This window comes from Bubalus bubalis, chromosome 21 (assembly GCF_019923935.1).
Source record: "Bubalus bubalis isolate 160015118507 breed Murrah chromosome 21, NDDB_SH_1, whole genome shotgun sequence".
NCBI classification, from domain to species: Eukaryota; Metazoa; Chordata; class Mammalia; order Artiodactyla; family Bovidae; genus Bubalus; species Bubalus bubalis.
This window is the reverse complement of record NC_059177.1, coordinates 54,144,558-54,167,606: the sequence shown is the minus strand read 5'-3', so window position 1 is coordinate 54,167,606 and position 23,049 is coordinate 54,144,558. Positions and strand designations below refer to the sequence as shown.

Sequence of the window (23,049 nt, the reverse complement as noted above, 5' to 3'; positions counted from 1 at the left end):
CCTGCCTCCTCTCTCATTCACCTCCCACCCCGCCCCCCAGCCCTCTAAGCCTCAGCTCTGATGTCAACGCCAGGCCTGTCCATCGGGCAGACAACACACATACTTCTCCATCTCTCGGAGCACCCCACACTGACGATGTGACCACCCAGTAACTTAGCTCAACGAGCCCTTGCTTCTGAAAGCATCTGCTTCCAAGTGGTGATCACAGTTTGAAAAGCTTTGTCCCCACAGGAGGAATCTAAGGTACTGGAAAGCAGGTGAACGACTTGCGTTGGGGGAGGCAGGGAGGAAGCTGGAGCCTCCAGCCCCTCACTCTGATGCAGAGACCAACATGCGGGCCTAGAGCTGAGTCACATCCCAGCTCTAAAGTTGAGCAGGGGTGCCACCCTAGCCCACCGCCCTCTTCTCAATACCCAGAGGAGGACCCAAGGCCTGAACATGTTCAAAGGGCCCAAGAAACCCGCTCGACGGACAAGCAGCCAGACGGGGCTCAGGGGAGGACAGGTGTCAGACCCCAGGGAACGCTGGTCACTGGCTGCCCCCTCCTCAGAGACAAGGCCTTACTCCTTCCTCAAGGGCCACACCAGCCTTCTCTCCCACTCGCCCAGGTCATTCACCCCACACACAGATGATAAGCACCCACTCTGCCCTGGGCGCTCTCACCGGCCCAGGCAGCGTGGCGGGCCAGAAAGCTACGGGCTTCAGACTTGAACGTGAACACCAGCTGCCGGATCCACCCACGACACTGACCTGTGCAGGCTGTCCCCACGTGCAACACCACCTTCACTGGCCACCGTCAAGAATGATCCAAGCATCTCCCGCTGGGACTAACTGTCTTAACAGCCGCGTTTGCTGCATCCTTCCTGGGCAGCCCTGGCGCTCAGACGGTAAAGAATCTGCCTGCAATGCAGGAGACCCAGGTTCGACCCCTGGGTCGGAGAAGATCCCCTGGAGAAGGGAATGGCTGCCCACTCTGGTATTCTTGCCTGGAGAATCCCGTAGATGAAAGGAGCCTGGCGGGCTACAGTCTCGGGTCACAAAGAGTCAGACACGACTCACTCGCAAAGAGCCAGACACTACTGAACGACTAACACTTTCACTTACTGCTTACATGAATTTAGTGTACTTTCAGTTATTTTCACACACAAAAAAAACCACTTATGAGGGAGAAAACTGAAGTCTAGAGGCATTAGGCGACTTCCCAAGGTCACAGAGCAAACAAGTTTCTGACTCACCCAGAGCTACGGGCTCAGGCCACACTCCGGCACACTCAGCTGCAGACTCACACCAACGTCACCGCCTGACCCTGCTGCCTGAGGTCCCAGGGCTTCCTTTTGTTTCTATTTCTCATTTTCCTTCACAATACATGGGGTCAGCTTGGGGTGGGCTGAGGGCAATTTCAAGTCAATAACTGGCAGAAAAACTGATCACAGGGAACACACTTGAGAATACACAGCATTTCTAACCTGGTCCCACGTCAGCCTGCTCAGACCTGGTCCTGCACACGTCCCTCCTTGACACCAACTCCGGTTCTCTGAAGCTGGTGAACTTATCCCCAGGCTGAGCAAGGTATTTGCCACATAGGAGAAAACAACCTCCTTTAAAAAAAAGACTTAAAAAAACCCAAACTTTTGTGTTTTATAACTAATAACGCCAGGTATATTAGCATAATAGCACATAAGCTTAACCTCTTACATGCTGACGGGGCGTAAGAAATTCTCTTACTATGGTGAACAGGCACAACAGGAGAGACCCACGCTCAGTTACCTCCCTCTAGCCTGAATCCACGTCCACGCAGCGTGGAGAGCAAGCAAGGGGACTGCCTGGCCACAGACCGACGGCTCTCCTGCCGTCTTGAAAACTTCACTCAAGCATCGCACACTTCAGTGGACACTGGCCCAGATCTTACAGAAATCACTGATGCAAAAATGAAAACGCTTGATATCTTCAGGACATTCCATCCAAATGCAGAAGAATACACCTTCTTCTTAAGTACACATGGAACATTCTCCAGGACAGACCACATCTTGGGTCACAAATCAAACATCAGTAAATTTAATAAAACTGAAATCGTATCAAGCATCTTCTCTGACCACAATGCTATGAGACTAGATATCAATTACAAGAAAAAAACTGCAAAAAAACACAAACACATGGAGATTAAACAACACATTTCTAAATAACCAACAGGTTACTGAAGAAATCAAAAGGGAAATAAAAAAATTTCTAGAAACAAATGACAATGAAAACACAACAACTCAAAACCTATGAAATGCAGCAAAAAAGAGGGAAGTTTATAGCAATACAATCCTACCTCAAGAAACAAGAAAAACATCGAGCAGACAACCTAACTTTACACCTAAAACAACTGGAAAAAGAATAACAAAAAGAACCCCAAAATTGGTAAAAGGAAAGAAATCATAAAGTTCAGAGCAGAAATAATTGAAAAAGAAATGAAAGAAACAATGATAAAGATTAATAAAACTAAAAGCTGGTTCTTTGAGGAGATAAACAAAATTGACAAACCTTTAGCCAGACTCATCACACAAAAAAAAAGAGAGAAGAATCAAATCAGCAAAATTAGAAAGGAAAAAGGAGAGGTTACGACAGACAGTGCAGAAATACAAAGGATTATAAGAGACTATTATGAACAACTATATGGCAATAAAATGGATAACCTGGAGGAAATGAACAGGTTCTTTAAAAAGTTCAATCTTCCAAGACTGAACCAAGGAGAAACAGAAATTATGAACAACCCAATTACAAGCACTGAAATTGAAGCTATGATCAAAAATCTCCCAAAAAGCAAAAGCGCAGGACCAGATGGCTTCACAGGAGAATTCTATCAAACATTTAGAGATGAACTAATGACTATCCTTCTAAAACTCTTTCAAAAAACTGCAGAGGAAGGAACACTTCCAAGCTTATTCTGTGAGGCCACCATCATCCTGATACCAAAACCAGACAAAGACAACACACAAAAAGAAAACTACAAGCCAATATCACTGATGAACATAGATGCAAAAATCGTCAACAAAATTTTAGCAAACAGGATTCAGCAACACACAAAAAAGCTCATACACCATGATCAAGTTGGGTTTATTCCAGGGAAGCAAGGATTCTTCAATATACACAAATCAATCAATGTGATAAACCATATTAACAAATTGAAACATAAAAACCATATGATAATCTCCATAGATGTAGAAAAAGTCTTTGACAAAATTCAGCACCCATTTATGATTAAAAGTCTTCAAAAAATGGGCATAGAAGGAACCTACCTCAACATAGTAAAGGCCATATATGATAAGCCTACAGCAAACATTATTCTCAACAGTGAAAAACTGAAAGCATTCTCCCTAAGATCAGGAACAAGACAAGGGCGTCCACTTTCACCACTATTATTCAACATAAGTTCTGGAAGTCCTAGCTACAGCAATCAGAGAAGAAAAAGAAATAAAAGGAATCCAGAGCAGAAAAGAAGTAAAGCTCTCACTGTTTGCAGATGACATGAAACTGTACATAGAAAACCCTAAAGATAGTATCAGAAAATCACTAGAGCTAATCAGTGAATTTAGCAAAGTTGCAGGATACAAAATCAATACACAGAAATCACTTGCATTTCTATATACTAACAATGAAAAATCAGAAAGAGAAATTAAGGAGTCAATCCCATTCACCATCGCAACAAAAAAAGAATTAAATATCTAGGAATAAACTTACATAAGGAGATGAAAGAACTGTACACAGAAAATTATAAAACACTAATGAAAGAAATCAAAGATGACATAAACAGATGGAGAGACATTCCATGTTCCTGGGCAGGAAGAATCAATATTGTGAAAATGACTATACTACCAAATGCAATCTACAGAGCCAATGCGATCCCTATCAAATTACCAAAGGCATTTTTCACAGAATTAGAACAGAAAATTTCACAACTCATATGGAAACACAGAAGACCCCGAATAGCCAAAGCAGTCTTGAGAAAGAAGAATGGAGCTGGAGGAATCAACCTTCCTGACTTCAGATTATACTACAAAGCTACAGTCATCAAGACAGTATGGTACTGGCACAAAAACAGAAATATAGACCAATGGAACAAGACAGAAACCCCAGAAATAAACCCATGCACCTATGGGTATCTTATTTTTGACAAAGGAGGCAAGAATATACAATGGGGCAAAGACAGCCTCTTCAATAAATGGTGCTGGGAAAACTGGACAGCTACATGTAAATGAATGAAATCTGGACACTTCCTAATGCCATACACAAAGATAAACTCAAAATGGACTAAACACCTAAATGTAAGACCAGAAACTATAAAACTCTTAGAGAAAAACATAGGCAGAACACTCGATGACATAAATCAAAGCAAGATCGTCCTAGAGAAATGGAAATAAAAACAAAAGTAATCAAGTGGGACCTGACTAAACTTAAAAGCTTTTGCTCAGCAAAGGAAACACTAAGCAAGCTGAAAAGACAACCCTCAGAATGTTGTCTGGAGAAAATAATAGCAAATGAAACAACTGACAAAGGATTACTTTCTGAAATACACAAGCAGCTCATACAACTCAATACCAGAAAAACAAACAACCCAATCAAAAAGTGGGGAAAAGACCTAAACAGACATTTCTCCAAAGAAGACACACAGATGGCTAACAAACACATGAAAAGATGCTCAACATTGCTCATTATGAGAAACGCAAATCAAAACTGCAATGAGATATCACCTCACACCGGTCCAAATGGCCATCATCAAGAAGTCTACAAACAAATGCTGGAGAGGGTGTGGAGAAAAGGGAACCCTCTTGCACTGTTGGTGGGAATGTAAATTGATACAGCCACTATGGAAGACGGTATAGATATTCCTTAAAAAACTAGGAATAAAACCACCATATGACCCAGCGATCCCACTCCTAGGCATATACCCTGAGGACACCAAAACTGAAAAAGACACGTGTATCCCACTGCTCACTGCAGGACTATTTACAACAGCTAGAACATGGAAGCAACCTAGATGTCCACCGACAAATGAATGGATATATTAGTTGTGATACATATACACAAATACAATATTACTCAACCATAAAAGGGAACACATTCTAATGAGGTGGATGAACCTAGAACCTATTATACAGAGTGAAGTAAATCAGAAAGAAAAAGATAAATATTGTATTCTAATGCCTATATTCAAAATCTAGAAAAATGGTACTGAAGAATTTATTTGCAGGGCAGCAATGGAGAAACAGACATAGAGAATAGACTTATGGGCATGGGGAGAGGGGAGGAGAAGGTGAGATGCATGGAGAGAGTAACATGGAAACTTACATCACCATATGTGAAATAGATTGCCAACGGGAATTTGCTGTATGGCTCCAGAAACTCAAACAGGAGCTCTTTATCAACCTAGAGGGGTGGGATGGGGAGGGAGATGGGAGGTTCAAAAGGGAAGGGATATATGTATACTTATGGCTGATTCATGTTGAGGTTTGACACAAAACAACAAAATTCTGTAAAGCAATTATCTGTCAATAAAAAAATAAATTAACTGAAAACAAAACAAAGACCAAAATGCTTGCATTACTAAGAGCTTGCAGTAGAGCGTGATTACTGTTGGTCCCAAACTTAACACAGAGAGAAGGATGTGAAACCTCAGAAAGGCCAAGAGCAGATTTCCCAAGACGAAGAGGCTGTTGCTTCGTGAGGTGGATGCAGCTGCCGTGTGTCTGGCTGCGACTGAGTGAAGAACGTCCTGGAAATACAGAAACCAATGACTGTGCGTCCTAGAGGAGGCCGCCACAGATTTCAAATGTGTTCACTGTTCCTGGAACAGAGCCTCCCTCTGGCGCGTTCACTTCTGGCTTGAGCACTTGTGTCCAAGGATACCCTAGGGCAGCACTGGCAGATGGGAGGAAATTCTGTTTCATGGCTTGCAGTCAGTTTGCCCAGAAGCATCAGAGCTCACAGTCCAAAGCCCACAGAACAACTGAGTCATTGATGACACCCTTGGGCACTCAATTTTTTTTCCTCCTATTGCACCGTTCTGGAACAAAGAAAGTATCTATTTTTCACGGCCAAGAAGCACAAGTATATCTGGGTGTTCCCAGGCAGTAAATTGAGAGTTAATGCTCAAAGGCAGCAGAAGTTTCTTTTTAAAACAAAATTTATTTATTTGGCTGCTCTGGGTCTTGCTGCAACGCATGGTATCTTCATCACATCAAGCAGGATCTTTCGCTGCACTGCAGACTCTCCTCAGTCGTGGCGGGCACGCTCCAAAGCATGCGGGCTTCAGTAGTTCCAGCACACAGGCTCAGGAGTTGTGGCACACGGGCTTAGTTGCTCTGCAGCATGTGGGACCTTAGATCCCCGACCAAGGATCGAACCCGGGCCTCCTGCAACAGGAACATGGAGTCTTAGCCACTGGACCACTAGGTAAGTCCAGCGGCAGAACTTTGAAGAAGGGACCAGGAATGCTTGTTTCCTGTGCTAAGGCACATACATATTCAAGGATGCCTCCAGACCTTTGGATTCTTGAGCTAGCCAATGACTAAACGACTGGTAACACTCGGAAAGATACACAAACGTGGAGGCCATGGGAGGTCCATCACTTTATCTTCAGAAAGTGGTGGTCAAAGGGGGCAAGGGGGCAGAGACACAGAGGCATCCCGGCAGCACAGCAAAAACAATCCAATCAGCCACACAAAAACTAGATCAGAACCAATGCCAACCAGCTTTCACACCAACAGGTCATGTGCACTGTGTAACAGGAACGAGGAGCCTAAACCTGGAGACACATGTGTGTGGTCTCGTGAGCTTTCCTCTGCGGGAAGCCTGCAGGGGCGCAGAGACCTCCACTGGAGCCGCACTCTTCATCCTGGCACGCAGGCCCGGTTGGTTTTCCCGGGTAGGCTGCAGTCCTGGGGGATCTGTGAGCGGGAGCACCTTCCCTGAGGTCCTCTTGCTCAAGCAGGCTTTCCTCGGGTCCCCCAATCTGTCGGGAGCTCCCTCGGCCAGGATGCGCCCTGGACGATGAGCGCCCGTTGGCCCCACTGAATCGATGGCAGTGGCACCAGTGAGGCCAGTGGCTGAGGTCCTTCTGCCAGTGCTGACTGGGAGCTGACATGGAAACACTGAGGATCGGACTGAAGGGTCATCCAGGGAAATGAGGGGCTCCTTTGCCGCCTGAGTGGTCTCTGACAAACGTTCCCCGGAGGAGAGTTCCACTGGAGAGGTGTGTTTAGAGTGGAGAAACCAGGAACCCCGCTACGCGCCCCCACGCGCTTAGCTGAGAAGGGCTGTGACTTTATCCACAGACCACTCACGCCACCAGCTGCAGAGACACCGCTGGCGGGCGAGCTCGCCACATCCTCACATCCTCCCCTCTTCTTCCGGAGCCCTGGAGCCCCGCACTTACCCCTCGCCCACCCCCACCCCCACCAGCCTGAAGGGGAGCGCCCACCGAGGTCTCAGGAAGCACCCCGTCCGGGGGGCTCTCACACACCCTTGAGGGGGACACGCAAGCCGAGCTCACACGGCCTTCCTCTCGTCAGGCCGCCGGTCAGGGAAGAGACGGGGACAAGGGTCAGCCTCGAGGTCACTCAAGACACCCCGGGCTTGCGGCTCACCCCGTTTACACGCTCTCCATCTCAAACGTCGAGCCCCAGCCACTCTGTCTTGGATTTTAAAACCTAGCAGTGTGACCTTCGTCACCTTTTCTGCGAGACTCCTGAGGGCACGTCTGGGCTTAGAGGCTGTAGAGGCGGCAGGCGTTCTCGCGGAGGGAGGCCAGGGTGTAGCTGAGCGACAGGACCTTGACCCTGACGCTCTCTCGAACTGTGGCCAAGGCTAGGCCGGGGTGGGCGCACTGGCAGACGCTCCTGGGAACCTGGAAGACACCAAGCCTTCAGGACATGGCTCCACCTTCCGGGCATGACAATCATGTCCGACCCCTCCCCGGCCCTCCCCCAGCAGGGCCTCTCTGACACTGTGCAGACGCCCCTGTCTGCAGGTGCAGAGAGTCCAGTCATGGGAGCACCAGTGAGCAGGTCCCACGCTTCCCTGGACGACCCTCTATAGGGTGGGGCTCTGCACCGCCTGGAACAGAGTAGCTATGCTTCAGTTTCTCGGTCCCCCAGACTCTGATTCTGAAAAGCAACACAGAGGCGGCGTCTACACATCCAAGGTGTGGGGGCGGGGCACCTGGAAAGGTACTGTGGCCCGGGTCCTGCCGGCCCCGCGTGGTGACCGCCCGCCTCCCACCCTCTCCCCTCAGAGCCTCAGCTCAGCCTGAAGATGGCCCTACCTATCATGGCAGGAAATGGGGGGCGTTGCTTTCTATGACGATCCTCTCCAGCGGGATCTCTCTCACAGCCTGCCAGCTCTCCTGGACAGAGGAGCAGGTCAGGACAGCCGTGAAGCCCACGGACATGTTGGGAGAGAGCTCCAGCAGGGGCTCGACGACCCGGTAGCTGCCAGTGAAGCAGTAACTGCGGAAGGACACCTCCAGGTCGGGGCTCCCTCCTAACCCGCTCTGCAGAGCCCCGACCTCCTCCAGACCCGTCACCTCGCTTATGGGACTGCCTGTGGGAAAATTCTCAGACACAGAAAGACCGCATCCCAGGGAAGGACTCAAAGTCCACGCAGTCAGGGGCAGAGTGGACAACCCGAGTCCCTCGGGATCACAACAGCAGGGAAAGACTACGTCCACGTGGTCAAGTGAACAAGAAGGAAATAAAGTTGAACACGGGGGGCTGGCCTACAGGTGAATTTTCTTCTCTGAACTGACCCCTGTCTGCACTCTTAGTACAACACACATCAGCCTACAAGGCTGAGTGCCCACGCCCCGTGTCTCTGATGGAGGCTCCGCTCAGAGGTGACACTCTCCCGGCCCGGGGACCCTGGAGGCAGGCGTCTAGTGGCCGGATAGCCCCACCCGCTTCGGCCACCTGTCAGGACCCGGCCTGGGATCCAGACTCCCTGTTTCCTCAGTTAACCCATTCTCACCCCTCTTGAAAGCACCAATTGGGCATCACTCCTTACCTTACTGTAGCCAGACACAGCTAAGGGCCCCTCCTCTGGCTCCCAGGGCACCTGGTGTCCACCTTAGCCCCACATCCTCGGGACAGGGACCACCTGACCGTCTCTCACAGCGCCTCTGGGGCCCCTCCTCCCCAAGCCCAGCCCACGCCTAAAACAGGCACACGATGCAGGGGTCGGTGACTTTAAAGACCCCTAAGCACCATGCTGTACATTGTCACCCTGCTTATTTAACTCATATGCAGAGCACATCATGTGAACACCAGGCTGGATGAAGCACAAGCTGGAATCAAGATTGCCGGGAGAAGTATCAGTAACCTCAGATATACAGATGACACCACCTTTACGGCAGAAAGTGAAGAGGAACTAAAGAGCCTCTTGATGAAAGTGAAAGAGGAGAGTGAAAGATCATGGCACCCGGTCCCATCACTTCATGGCAAATAGATGGGGAAACAGTGGAAACAGTGGCTGACGCTATTTTGTGGGGCTCCAAAATCACTGCAGATGGTGACTGCAGCCATGAAATTAAAAGACGCGTACTCCTTGGAAGGAAAGCTATGACTAACCTAGATAGCATATTGAAAAGCAGAGACATTACTTTGTCAACAAAGGTCCATCTAGTCAAGGCTATGGTTTTTCCAGTGGTCATGTATGATGTGAGAGTTGGACCATAAAGAAAGCTGAGTGCAGAAGAATTGATGCTTTTGAACTGTGGTGTTGGAGAAGACTCTTGAGAGTCCCTTGGACTGCAAGGAGATCCAACCAGTCCTTTCTGAAGGAGATCAGCCCTGGGTGTTCATTGGAAGGACTGATGTTGAAGCTGAAACTCCAATACTTTGGCCACGTCACGCAAAGAGTTGACTCATTAGAAAAGACTCTGATGCTGGGAGGGATTGGGGGCAGGAGAAGGGGACGACAGAGGATGAGATGGCTGATGGCATCACTGACTGGATAGACATGAGTTTGAGTAAGCTCCGGGAGTTAGTAATGGACAGGGAAGCCTGGCGTGCTGCAGTCCATAGGGTCGCAAAGAGTCGGACGTGACTGAGCAACTGAACTAACCTGAACTGGACTGTTTGGCTCATTCCAACCACCAACTGACACAATAAAGGTAACACTTGGTTCTCAGCCTACCTGGGATGCTCAGCGGCCTGGCCATCTTGCAAACAGGCAGCATACTGCTCACTTGGAAGTGCTAGAAATGAGCTGAGTATTTTTCTGGGTTGGCACCCACCACCATCATCTGAATCTGGAAATCGTGAGACACTATGGTCCATACTTTGTTCTCTGTGGGGAGATAAATAGGCCACAAGGATGGGTGGTTAGTATGCAAATCCATCTTCAAATGGCAGAAAATAAGGGAGCCACATTTTCACTGATGTTTTCCCTGAACTGATATAGAACAGAGCTAAGGACAGTACTCCTTAGAGTAACCCCTACCTTTCTCTCACACCAAAGTTCTCCTTAAATAGACGAAGTAGAAAAGTCATATTTTTTATTAAAAAACAAACTGAAGACCTGGATTATGCTCTAATGTCCACAACACTGAAGGTGAGGCCCACTGTGTTCAACTGCTTTCCTGACACCAGACCCCTTCACTCCTTCCTAAGTGAACTATGTGCTCTCAAGCCTTTGCATCTTTGTACATGCTGTTTGCTAGGGTCAGAATATGCATCCTCTCCTTGTCAACAACTGCTCTCTTCACCTAGAACTTTCAGGTAACGTTAGACTCTGCATACTCTGTTAGTGAAATGCCCCACACACGTGGGATGATGCAAACATGTAATTGTCTTGGTGTTGTGGACCCTGAAAGTTTCATTGTGTGAAAATTAGATGATGAGGTTAAAGTAAAATCCTATAGGGACATCCCTGGCAGTCCAGTGGTTAAGACTCTTCACTTCTGAGGCAGGAGGCAGGTGGGCCGCCCAGGGTAAAGCAATTTATTCTCTATTGACGAAAACTCCAAGACAAGACTAGCAGGACAATTAAGGGAGAAGGCTGGGCCCTGCCCAGACCACATATTTCTCTTTCCCGAAGTCAGGAGACCTCCCTGACCACACATGTGCAGAAAAGGCTCCTTGGAAGCCAAAAGGGGAGTCATGTCAAGGGACGTTCTACCCATAGGCCTTTGTGGTAAGAGCCATCTTGGCTAAGAGATGCATGCACACATCTGGGAGGATCCTGAGATGCACCAAATATGGACTGTGAACCAGGCAAATCAAATGACTGGCCAAAGGAAACCCAGAAGAAATACCACATAAACGTAATTCAAACTGCCACCAGAGTGTGACCCAGGGACTCCCCGAGTCAGCTCGTGTGCCTATCCACACGAATTGTACTTTTTCCCTCTTAATACATTACTTGCGTCACCACTTTCTGTCTTTGTAGGAATCCTTTTCTGCAAAGCTGAAGGGCCAGGTCCTTCGTCACTGACCACTGGTCTAGTGGCTAGGATCTGGCGCTTTCAATCTCTGGCTAGGAACTCAAGCCCCACTCCAAGCTGTTGCAGGCCGAGGCCACCTGAGATCACATCCACTGTGGGGGGCACAGGTTTGATCCCTGGTCAGGGAACGAACAAGCCATGACCCAGCCAAAAAAAAAAAATCCTATGTAGTTCTGCATTTGAATCAGAAGCGTCAGTATGTCACTAAGATAACTTAATGAGGTTATCTTTTAAAAAGTGCAGATACATGTCCTAGCTCTGTCCACGAAAAAGTCCCCAAACAAGGATCAAACTCTGGCACCAGACTGTCATCACTCAATACAATTTTCCATTAAGAGAAAACTAGGCTCCAGGAGAAATGACTGATTCCAGGACTGCAACTGGGTAAGAGGAGCCTGGAACATATTGTCATAACAGAAACAAAAAAACTACTGGAGACAGAGGGTCATTCAAAACCCCAGGGCCAAAGAAGGATGATTTTCATTAACATCGACCAGAATTTCCTGCAGTGGATTAAAATACATCAAGGATATTTAATTCTATAAGTTCATTGGAAGAAAAAAAAATGTTTAATTTTGGAAGATGCTAGGTAACTAACACATTATTTTGACTATCAGAAAAAGAGGGTTAAAACACATCCAGCATTTAGTCATATTACCTAGTTGAACTGTAATATAGTTAACTACTCCCTTTATGGAAATATTGCAGCTCATCAGTGAAGGCTAAATGATAAATTAGAGTGTTATCATTTCATAACTTGTAGCAAGTTAGTACGATATAAGGAGGATTATCCTGGAGAAGGAAATGGCAACTCACTCCAGTATCCTTGCCTGGAGAATGCCACAGACCGAGGGCTACAGTCCACGGGGTCGTGAAGAGTCGGACACGACTAGTGACTGAACACAGCAGGGAGGACATCCACGGCTGCTAACACAGCCACACGTGAAACTGAGAAGCCTGAGAGCGGAGGGCCGCACACAGCACTACGGTGAAACGGACACAAACCAGACATGAACTTCATCAAGCGTACAGTCCCCACCTGGCAACTTCTAGAAAACAGAGGAAAGGGGAACATGTTAAACGGCACCACAGGGAAATAATCAGCAAAATCCACATTGTGGAAAACCATATACATCATACAATCTAGTGTTTCAACAGGTAAGCAATAAATTACAAAGGGAAGACACACACACACACAGAGCTCTATATTAAAAGAGATGACTTGAACTTGCCTTTCATGGGGTCTTCCTATTTCAGGAAGGCTTCCCAGGTGGTACAGCAATAAAGATCCCGCCTGCCAATGCAGGAGACGCAGGGTCGATCCCTGGGTCGGGAAGATCCCCTGGAAGGAGATGGCAACCCACTGCAGTACTCTTGCCTGGAAAATCCCATGGACAGAGGAGCCCGGAGGGCTACAGGCCAAGGGGTCAGAAAGAGTCAGCCGTGACTGATGTACTAAGCACAACACACATTTCAGGAAATGCCAGCTTCATTCCTCTAGTTCTCAAGACAAAAGCTATGGAAACGCCTTTAACTCTTCCCTTTCCTCCAACTCAGCAAACATCCAGTCAGTAACTCTGAGTACCCCTCACGTGACCCTTCACGGATGCTCTGGTCAAATCCCCCGGCCTCCCTTGCCTGCTCCCCACAGGAACCTCAAACAAGCCCCCTCTTTCCACCCTCATACCCTGATGCCTACCATGAACACAGGAGCCGGGCTGGGCCTTCTCAGATACACCCTTCAAGGTCTTCACGTGGCACCAGGTCTTGTCCACAATTCAAGCAGCCGAAGTCCCTCTAAGTCTGGGCTCCTCCTCGCTGCCCTGCTAATCTCCCCGTTGCTTCTTGGGCTCTGACCACACTGACCTCCCAGCGTTCCTCAAGCAGATCAGGTGGCCCCTCCTTGGAGACTCACACTGGCTCTTTCTTGAGTCTAGAGCCTTCTTTCCTCCGGTCTCCTTGCCCCTCCTTCCCCTGCAGATCTGAGCTCCGGAACCAACCCTTCGTTGAGTCCCACCTCCACCACAGCTGCTCTCAATCTATCAGCCCAGCTCTGCACGTGTAAATTATTTCTTAATATCAGTCTCCCCTCCTTAGAAGGGAAGAAAGCAAGGATTGTTTTTAATGCGATATATGCACAGCGCTTAGAACGGCTGGCTCATAGTAGGGCTTCAAAAACAGTAGCTGAATAGAAGCATGAAGTAATAAAAATAAATAGCATAAAAACACCAGATCTAGGACCCTCTTACAATCACTTTGGTTCAAGCTCTGCTGAGTCTATCCTGACAGACTCTGGACAGGGCCCTTCCTTCCTCAGAGCCAGAATTTCCCTTCATCTCTTACAACACGCCTCTCTATCAGAATACCCTGCAGCTCGCTGTTCTTAAATCCATGAAACCAAGTTCAGTTATGGTGCCCCCGCATTTTTCATATGATAGTGATTTTACCAGTTTTATCTTTGGTCTGATCAGAACTGCCTTTCGTTAGCTCCTCTGACACAGCAAGAAAAGCCTCAATATATTGTGGTAATTCAGACATGATTCTGAAGACAAACTGATGGTTATTTACATCCAGGCCAGCAGAATAACCTTTACCTAAGGAAAAGTTCATGAAATGAATTAGGCTAGATTAGGTAATCCATAAATCTGCCTCCGTAATAGGTCTGTTTCTTTTACGTTAGCCTTTGTTCTCTATTGCTTTTGCGACAAGTTAATCATTAAAGGGATGTTGCCTATAGCTTAAACTATATGCAACGGCTCCTCTCTGGGAACCCTTCCCCCAATGTGCCTGAAGATTAAACTACAATACCTTTATTCAGTTCACCTGGGAATGGCTGACAGCAAGAAGAAATGAACACACTCCCTCCTGGTGTCAGGCCTAAACCATGGCATCTCTGCAACCACTTTCACTGGTCCTCTTACTTCGGCTCCTCAGCCCGCTTTTTCTTTGTTCTATAATAAATAAAAAAATAAACAAATGCAGACCCCAGTAAGATGCTTCTCTACAACCCTTGTCTGCCATCTGCTCGGACTCCTGGCTTTCTGTTTGTTTGTTTTTTAAATACTGTTACTTATTTATTTTTGGCTGTGCTGGGTCTCTGTTGCTGCTCGGCCTTTTCCCTAACTGCGGCAGGCAGGGGCTACTCTCTAGGCGGTGCTCGGGCTTCTCGTCGCAGTGGTCTCTCTTGTGGAGCATGGGCTCTGGGGCTTGGGCTTCAGTTGCGGCTCCGAGGCTCTAGGGCACAGGCTTAATAACTATGTCACACAGGCTTAGCTGCTGCGTGGCATGTGGGATCTCCCCGGACCAGGAATCAAATCCATGTCTGCAAGAGGCAAAGCAACAGATAAGAAGTGATTTAGTACAATAGGACGCTTGTGAGGCTTACAGACAGGCGGGTGAGAGGAGGAGTTTCCTTGTCCCTACATGTCAAGCCAGGACTGTCACCGCGCAAAGGAAATGAGTGAAAAGGCAGCAGCACATGATCGAAAGGGTAAATCGTCTCAGGTTTTAGTGTATCACCTTTCCCTTATATTTTTGTTTTTAGTATGCGCAGAGGAATCATTACTTTACAGAGCTCACGGGGCAGGATGTGGGTCTCATGCCACAACTGTCTGATTGTTTTCGGGCATGTCTCACGCTGATGGTGCAGAGTTTTGTTGCTGAACGAGCCTGCTTTCTTCAGCGATCAGTAACTTACAGGGGTCTCCCATACTTTTTTCTTTACTAGAATCCCCTAGTGGAATCAACTATTTATTAATAATTACCTGGACTTCCCAAGTGGCGCTAGTGGTAAAGAACTCGCCTGCCAATGCAGGAGATGTAAGATACATGTGTTCGATCCTGGGTCGGGAACATCTCCTGGAGAAGGAAAAGGCAACCCACTCCGGTATTCTTGCCTGGGAAACTCCACGGACAGAGAAGCCTGGCGGGTTACAGTCCTTGGGGTCGCAAGGTGTCGGATGCGACTGAGCACGTGCACGAACGATGACAAAACAATGACCTCGTCCCTGACTCTGTCCCTATCACTTCCTGCCTGCCTGCCTTCCTCCCTTCCTTTCTCTCTCTTTCTAAAAACAAATCCTTGAGTCTTGTCCTACAGCAGTGTTCCAGACCTTTCTTTCTTGAACTCATGATGGAAGCGCATTCTAAACCTGACCCTCCTTTAAAGTATCATAACCCCCTTTTTAATACACACAACATAATGTTAAGAAAGGCAAACATTAAGCAAGAGGAAAAAATAGTTACTATTATGGTCTCTGTCAATAACTTTAAAAACACTAACCAATTTTTTACTATTGATGAATATTTAGGTCCTGGTTTCTTCTTAGCCCTAAACTCTAGTTCCAACAATCTCACCACACACAGTACAGCATCAAAACCCTGTGCATTGTCTCTTTGTATCTGTTTTATAGCTGTTCATTCATTCATTCAACAAATATTACTGTGTACCTACTATATGACTGATACAGATCTAGGCTCCAGGGAAACCACAGCAAAAAAAAAAAAAAAAAATCATAAATTTTTGCAGCACATATCCTTACATTCTAGTGGGGAAAAGAAAACAAGAGAACAGATAACAAGCAAAGTTAAAATAAAATGTGTATTTAGCAAGTGATAATGGCGAGAAGAAAAACTAAACGAGGGAAGGGAAGACCTAATTCCCTGACCAGGGATCAAGGCTGGGTCCCAACAGTGAAAGCACCAAGTCCTAACCACTGGACCACTAGGGAACTCCCTGTATTTTCAAACATAGAGGAAACCATAAAGGCCCTGAGCAAGTGACATTTGAATAAATAAGATGGTTATCCAGCAAGCCATGTGGATGTCAGGGGAAAGTAACCCAGAGAGAAGAAATGCAAATATTCTAAATCTGGAATACTCCAGTTATCACTTGGGTACATAAGGAGGCCAGTGAGTGAGGAAGGAGAGGAGCAGAAGCTGAAGGCAGAGATATGATGGAGATTAATGGGACATGACCTCACAGTGAGCTGGAAAGCCACTGGCATCAGAAGGTTTGGAGCAAGTTAGTTTGCTTTTACTGATTCTTTGACGTACTATTTTTTGCTTCAGTCAAATTATACTTCAGATGGGTTTGAAAACTAACATGTGTGTGTGTATATATATATATATTTTTTTAAATGTATCTTCATAGAGATCTAAAACTTTTTAAAGTGTCATGGCATTCTAAAAGGTAATATATAAGCTCTATGTCAATAACATAAAACAATTACTATTGATGCATCTTGAAAACGATTGTGTGTGTGTGTGTGTGTGTGTGTGTGTGTTTCCCAAGAAAGAAAGAAGAAAGTAAAGTCGCTCAGCCATGTCTGACTCTTTGCAACCCCATGGACTATAGCCTACCAGGCTCCTCCATCCATGGGATTTTCCAGGCAAGAATACTGGAGTGGGTTGCCATTTAGGGATCAAACCCATGGCCACCAAATTGGTGCATTCAAAGTGTGGAGTCTTAACCACTGGACCACCGAGGAAGCCCCAAGACACCAAAAATTAATATCCCCCTTTAAAACAAGACTGTTATCATGTAGGTACATCTTCAATAAATTTGTAATCTATTAAAATGCTGTTCTATAGGAATACTAAAAAGGAAGCCTTGATGATGCACTGACTACTTTTGGACACTTTTTTTCTTTCCTTTATTATGCTTCCATGAAGGGGAGAGTGATGGATTTAGGGGGCTGGTTTAATATCAGTATATGGGAGTCAAGTGATATAAGGGTGCTGACTGAATCAATGGGGTCCCTGATTTGTGGTGACTGACTTAACAATAGGAGTTATGTAACCCACAGGTCCAGCTGCATCAGCGGGAGGGCTCCCCATCTTACAGGGGACAGCAGCCTTGCAGGTGGGAGAAGGTGGTGGACTAGGGAAGCTGGTAATACACAGGCTTGGGTTTTCTCAGCTATTTGAGCTCCCTAGGTCTGCCACAACGAACTGGCACAAACCAGGTGGCTTAACACAACCGAACCATATTCTCTCACAGTTCTGGAGACTGCTGCTACTAAGTCGCTTCAGTCGTGTCCGACTCTGTGCGACCCCATAGATGGCAGACCACTAGGCTCCTCTGTCCCTGGGATTCTTCAGGCAAGAATACTGGAGTGGGTTGCCATTTCCTTCTCCAATGCATGAAAGTGAAAAGTGAAAATGAAGTCGCTTAGTCGTGCCTGACTCTTAGCAACCCCATGGACTGCAGCCTACCAGGCTCCTCTGTCCATGGGATTTTCCAGGCAAGAGTACTGGAGTGGGTTGCCATTGCCTTCTCCGGTTCTGGAGACTAGAAGTCTAAAATCCAGGTGTTAGCAAGGCTCACGCCTCCAGAGTACAAGCTGTTCCATCCCTCTCTTACCTTGTGGTGTTGCTGGCAACACTTGTGTTTCTCAGCTTGTAGATACAGCGTTCCAATCTCCGCCTTTGTGGTCACAGGGCATTCTTCCCTGTGTCTTCCTCTCTTCTAAAGACAGCAGTCAGATTAGAGCCCACCCTAATGACCTCATCTTAATTTTATTACAGTTGACCCATTTCCAAATATATTCACATTCACAGGTGCTGGGGATTAGGCATGAGACTCAAGAGATGTGGGTTGGATCCCTGGGTGGGGAAGATTCTCCTGGAGTAGGGAATGGCAAACCACTCCAGAATTCTTGCCCGGAGAATCCTATGGACAGAGGAGCCTGGGTGGAACAGCTTATGGGACCTCGAAGTGTTGGACACAATTGAGCAACTAAGCACATATATCTTTTGAAAATTAAATTATTTTTGTCCCTGTCACATGGCATGCCAGTCTTAAGTTTCCCAGCCAGGAATCAAGCCTGTGCCCCCCATGCTGTGGAAGCAGAGTCTTAACCACTAGACCGCCAGGAAATTCCCAACGACAGTTTGTTTTCAGAGAAATGTACTACTTCTTAAGTGAAAACAATTTAGCAGTATTTAAGTGTGTGGGAAAGTGGAAGTAATGTCAATCCTGAGTATCTCAGTGGGGTGATGATGGATGACATTTTCTTCTAATTATACTTTCAAAATTTCCTACAATGTGCATGTAACCATCTGGGCCATCTGAGCCGCCAGAAGCCCTAACCTCCCTCCCCAGCCCTCAACTCCAACTCCGCTTTCTTACTGAGCCTGCAGATCTCTAGCGCCCTCTCCCATCTGCATCTCTCCATTTTGTGCTTCTAGGAGGTGCAGGTCAGTCTCCTGGGGGTTTTGTTAAAAATGTAGATTCTGATTCAATGGGTGTGGGGCAGAACCTGGGATTAGGCATTTTAAACAATTCTTAAGGGAAACTGATGCTGGACCCCACCAAGTAACAGGGGTTGAAACTGCTGAGTCACGAGGAGTTGTTCTACAGAGACCACAGTCAGCCTTGGATATATCGGTGCAGGAGTGCTCCCGCGAAAGCCTAACTCTAACGCGGAAAATCGACCACCGCCAGGAAGACTGCGGCGGCCCCGCCCTTCGAGGCCATCCCGGAGCCTCAATTGGCCATCCCACTCACGTGGTGCGGCGCTCACGTGAGGCCGCCGTCCAATCGTCGCGCGCCTCCGGCCCAGCCGCTGGCTGGCAACCCGAGAGGTGGCTGCGAGCGCCATGGCGGGAAGACCGCTGCCCGGAGGCGGCGGGGTGTGTGCCGCCGCCTACCCTAACACCTCTGCCGGATTCCCCCCGCACCTCCAGGCCGGCGCGATGCGGCGCCGCTTCTGGGGGGTGTTCAACTGCCTGTGCGCCGGCGCGTTCGGGGCCTTGGCCGCCGCCTCCGCCAAGCTGGCCTTCGGCAGAGAGGTCGAGCCGGGGGCGCTGCTGCGGTGGGCCGGCGGGAGGGGCCAGGCGGAGGAGGGGCGCTGCGGGGCTCCGGGGCGGGGCGGCGCTGGCGGCGCTGGGGCCGTCCGACCCCCGCGGGTCTGTTTTGAGGGGTGGGTTGGGGGGCCCATCCGTAACCGGGCGCTGCAGAACAGCGGGGGCAGACGAGCATACCTCGATTCGGAATCAAGTCCAGCCCTCGTCCAATGTAGGTGGTAAGAGACGTTGGGGACTGAGGCATGTTCCCTTACCAGGGACCCCAAAAATCTGTCCTCCGACTGGGCTAGTTCACTCTCGGGGAAGACGCACACCTCCTACATCCACTCTCTACCTCTCATTTTAAGCCCTTTGTGCCTGAGCATTTCTCTCCACGTGACTCTTAAGGTGAGAAGCCTGTTGCCCAACTCCGTCTTTAACGGGTGTTTTGACTGTTCAACCCACCTGCCAGGAAACTTGGGAATTTGGGATGTCCTATAAAAGGAAGATTGAGACAACCGTTCTGGATATTTCCCCAATGCTGAGAACTCTTGAACTGCCTCCCCACGTCTGCTAAGGTCCCATCTCAAGTCAAATAGGCCAGGTTCTGCTTGGTAGAGTTTTCATTGCAGCTGCTGCAGCTCAGGGTTAGTCCCCAACTGAGACAGTAGACAGTCTGGTTCTTTAGGTTTAAGCCTGTTAAGGGCTAATCCAGTGGGCACTGCCATGCTTGAGGTTGGTATCCTGACGTGTGTAATTCTCATTGGAGTAAGTGGTCAAAGTAAGACGAGTGACCATGACCCATGAGGTTTCTCGTTTTCTCAGTTGTGCAGCAGACCTTCATAAGCCTTGACATAAGTAGGCTGCCGCTGGCACATAACGGGGCTTCTGTGTAAATTATAGAGACACTCCTTCCTCAAGACACCATATATTCAGCTGCTGGAAAACTGTTAGGAGAAAGAAGAGGAGGTGTAGATGGGTGCCATCCCCAGGGGAAGCGGCTCTCTGCACGCAGGTTAATAACTCAAAACCAAGTAAGGGGTCCGCACGTCCTTTGTGTAGGAGGCTTCTAAAGATCCTCTGTTCTCTCAGTACTCTCCTGAAGCAAACGAATGAGTGAAATCTGCATGTTCTCCAAGTGACGCCTGGGATCACTAGTCAGACACTCCCAGGTGTGGTTTCCCATGCTGTGTCCTAGTTCAGAGCATGGAGTCCCACTGCCTGGGCCTGAGTCCTGGTGGCTCCCCCAAGCTGTGGCACTTCAGGCAAGCTCCTTAATGCCTCAGGTTCCTTATCTGTAAAATGAAGTTAAGGAGTAAATAAAAACTGTACTTGTAACACTTAGCCCAGGGCCTGCTACCGAGTAAAAGCTCAAGAATGTCTGGTGGGACCTGATTGAGTGGCTTATAGGCTGCACAGGACAGCAGGGAGACCACCAATTCCTGTGTTCCCTGATTCTGGCATGTGAGGACTCTGCCCCTCATTTACTCAGACTGGGGGTAACTACTTGGCCCACTGGGACTGAACTTCCCCCACCGTGCTGGTCACTGTGGGGCCGTAACAGACTGGTGTTCAATAGACGATAACTGGATATGAATTAGCACTTTACTTCTGCCCAAGGTCACATGGTTAGTACAATGGCCAAATAAATGTCTTCTCTGAGTTTGTTTCAGCTGTTAAATGAGTGTGCCACTGGCTGAGGGTTAAGTGAAGTCCTATGCAGGAAAGCTCTGAGGACCCCCAGGCTGTGGTGGCCCGGCTGCCAGCAGTGACTGTGACCCTGGGTGGCTGTAAGGGTGGCTGCTGGTCAAGCTTGTCCAGGGCTGACCGTGGCTGCAGTGACCCTTTCTCCTGCAGGTGAACGTGGGCTTCTGCATCTTAGGCATTATTATGATGGCTTCCACCAATTCTCTGATGTGGACGTTCTTTAGCCGGGGCCTCAGTTTGTCTATGTCTTCAGCCATTGCATCTGTCACAGTGACTTTTTCAAACATCCTCAACTCGGTGAGTAGCCTGAGTGTATGGTTCCTCTGTCGCAAACCTGGGTTCTGGGTGGGTTGTCCTTGGGCAACACCTGCTTTCCCACCTAGGAGAAGGGACAGGAACCGAAGCAGAGGTTGGGCGGTATCTTGACTCCCTGTGGCTTCTCCTCCAACCTCTCAAACTTGGTGACCTTCTCAAGTTAGATGGCAAGGAAGTCCAGCTGTCGAAAGCCTGCTTGTTTGCTGCTCCACAAGGATCTGTGAACTCAGGCAGGAGACATGGAGGGTGGAGGTTCTTCCTTCCCAGTGGGGCTGAGCCAGTCAGCGTGCAGTCCAAGCAGGGCGGGCGTGCTGGGCCGGCCATGTGCAGGGCCTGGCTTCTGGCCTCTGCTGGCCTCTCTTGTCCCCTCTGCTGGTCCAGTGGCATGAGGAGGCACCCGCCCCACTTCTACAGGTGAGCCTTGTTGAAGATCACAGCTGGGTTTCAGGCCCAAGACTTCCAGCTCCAGACCTTTCTTCCTGCCCTGGGAGGCACTTGGCCACAGGGGAGTCAGGTGGTGCCCACCCACCCTGCAGGCACGTGTCCACCCAGCCTCACAGCTGTCTCTGTCCCACAGGCCTTCCTGGGTTTTGTGTTGTACGGAGAGTGCCAGGAGGTCTTGTGGTGGGGTGGAGTGTTCCTCATCCTCTGTGGACTCACCCTGATCCACAGGGAGCTCCCACCGCCCAGGAAGCCCCTTCCGCACAAGCAGCGGTAGCACCAGCCGGCCGGGCAGACCCGCTGGAAAGACAGTGATGGCGGCTCAGGCTCGGGCTGGCGTGTGGGGACCGCAGCCCAGGGCGATCTGGGTGCGCAGCCTTCCAGCCCCGGGCCAGAGGAGGATGCTGCCCAGGGAAGCGGGCCCATGACCAAGAAGCCTTGTGGGTGGACAGCTCCAGCTTCTGTCAGGGGAAGTACAGCTCGGCAGCGTTCTGCCCGAAGCCGCCGCCTCCATCCGTCTGCACTGTGCTGTTGATTCTCATGTTTCCCGGCCCACCCAAGCAGGCCCCGGCAGGTGCAGGAGACCCTGGGGTTGGTCAGCTTCCTGTATGGACTTGAGACCACACTGTAACTGCAATCCTGTTGCCTAACAAAGGCCAGTCACGGGATTTTGGAATCAGGACTGGTTGGGCTTTTGGCTTCACATCAATGTTACCAGACCATCAGCCTCATGCTTCTGTATTAAAGCAAGAGAAGAAAAACTGGATTAATAAATGCTTGTTTTTGTAAGTTTAAGCTGCCAGGTGTGTGATCTCGATTCTGTCCTGATTTTTTTCCTTTCCTCATTTTTTTGGAGTAAGAGCAACTGGGGTGAGCTGTAGTTCTCAGAGGGAAGTTGAAATCCCATCCCCACTTCCAGGCCTGGGACTTGGCTACTCTCTGCCTGCCAGTTCCTTCCTGACTCTACCCAGGCAAGTGTTCTTCAAATTCAGGAGCATATCTGTCCATATCTCTTATAATATTTTATGTTATGTTATGGCTGCACCACTTGGCCTCTGGGATTTTAGTTCCCTGAGCAGGGATTGAACCCTGGTCCTTGGCAGTGAGAGCACAGAGTCCTAACCACTGGACCACCCCCTGCCCCAGGGAAGTTGCCGTCTTGTCATTTTTGAGTCCTGATTGGACAGTTGCCCCCCTGCCGCCAGAAATCCGCACACAAGCTGAAAAGTCATAGGCTGATGGTCTCACAAGAGAGCCTTAGCAACTATCGCTAACTTTGGTATAAGAGCAACTTTGCCTTTTAAAACCCTACCAGC

The 23,049-nt window shown here is 48.5% G+C and overlaps 1 protein-coding gene and 1 long non-coding RNA gene across 5 annotated transcripts in view; one reads left to right on the top strand and one right to left on the bottom strand.

Annotated features, from left to right (window-relative positions):
* Window positions 1–18,898, bottom strand: part of LOC123331013 — a 28,954-nt gene extending 10,056 nt beyond the window's left edge. The window contains exons 1-4 of one of the 4 annotated variants that reach the window (XR_006547399.2): window positions 18,615–18,898; window positions 17,847–17,951; window positions 13,182–14,804; window positions 10,174–10,326 (exon numbers count right to left, since the gene is read on the bottom strand). This is a non-coding gene — a long non-coding RNA (uncharacterized LOC123331013). Of the gene's footprint in view, window positions 1–10,173; window positions 10,327–12,298; window positions 12,528–13,181; window positions 14,805–17,846; window positions 17,952–18,614 lie in introns of those variants that run through there. The other 3 variants (XR_006547398.2, XR_006547396.2, XR_006547397.2) reach the window with 3 other exon arrangements.
* A 116-nt stretch (window positions 18,899–19,014) lies between these two features.
* Window positions 19,015–22,528, top strand: TMEM42 (transmembrane protein 42). Its single transcript, XM_006077486.4, has 3 exons — window positions 19,015–19,276; window positions 21,128–21,274; window positions 21,870–22,528. The coding sequence occupies exons 1-3, from the start codon at window positions 19,085–19,087 to the stop codon at window positions 22,008–22,010; spliced, it is 480 nt and encodes a 159-aa protein (XP_006077548.1). The 5' UTR covers window positions 19,015–19,084; the 3' UTR covers window positions 22,011–22,528.
* Window positions 22,529–23,049: the final 521 nt, after the last annotated feature.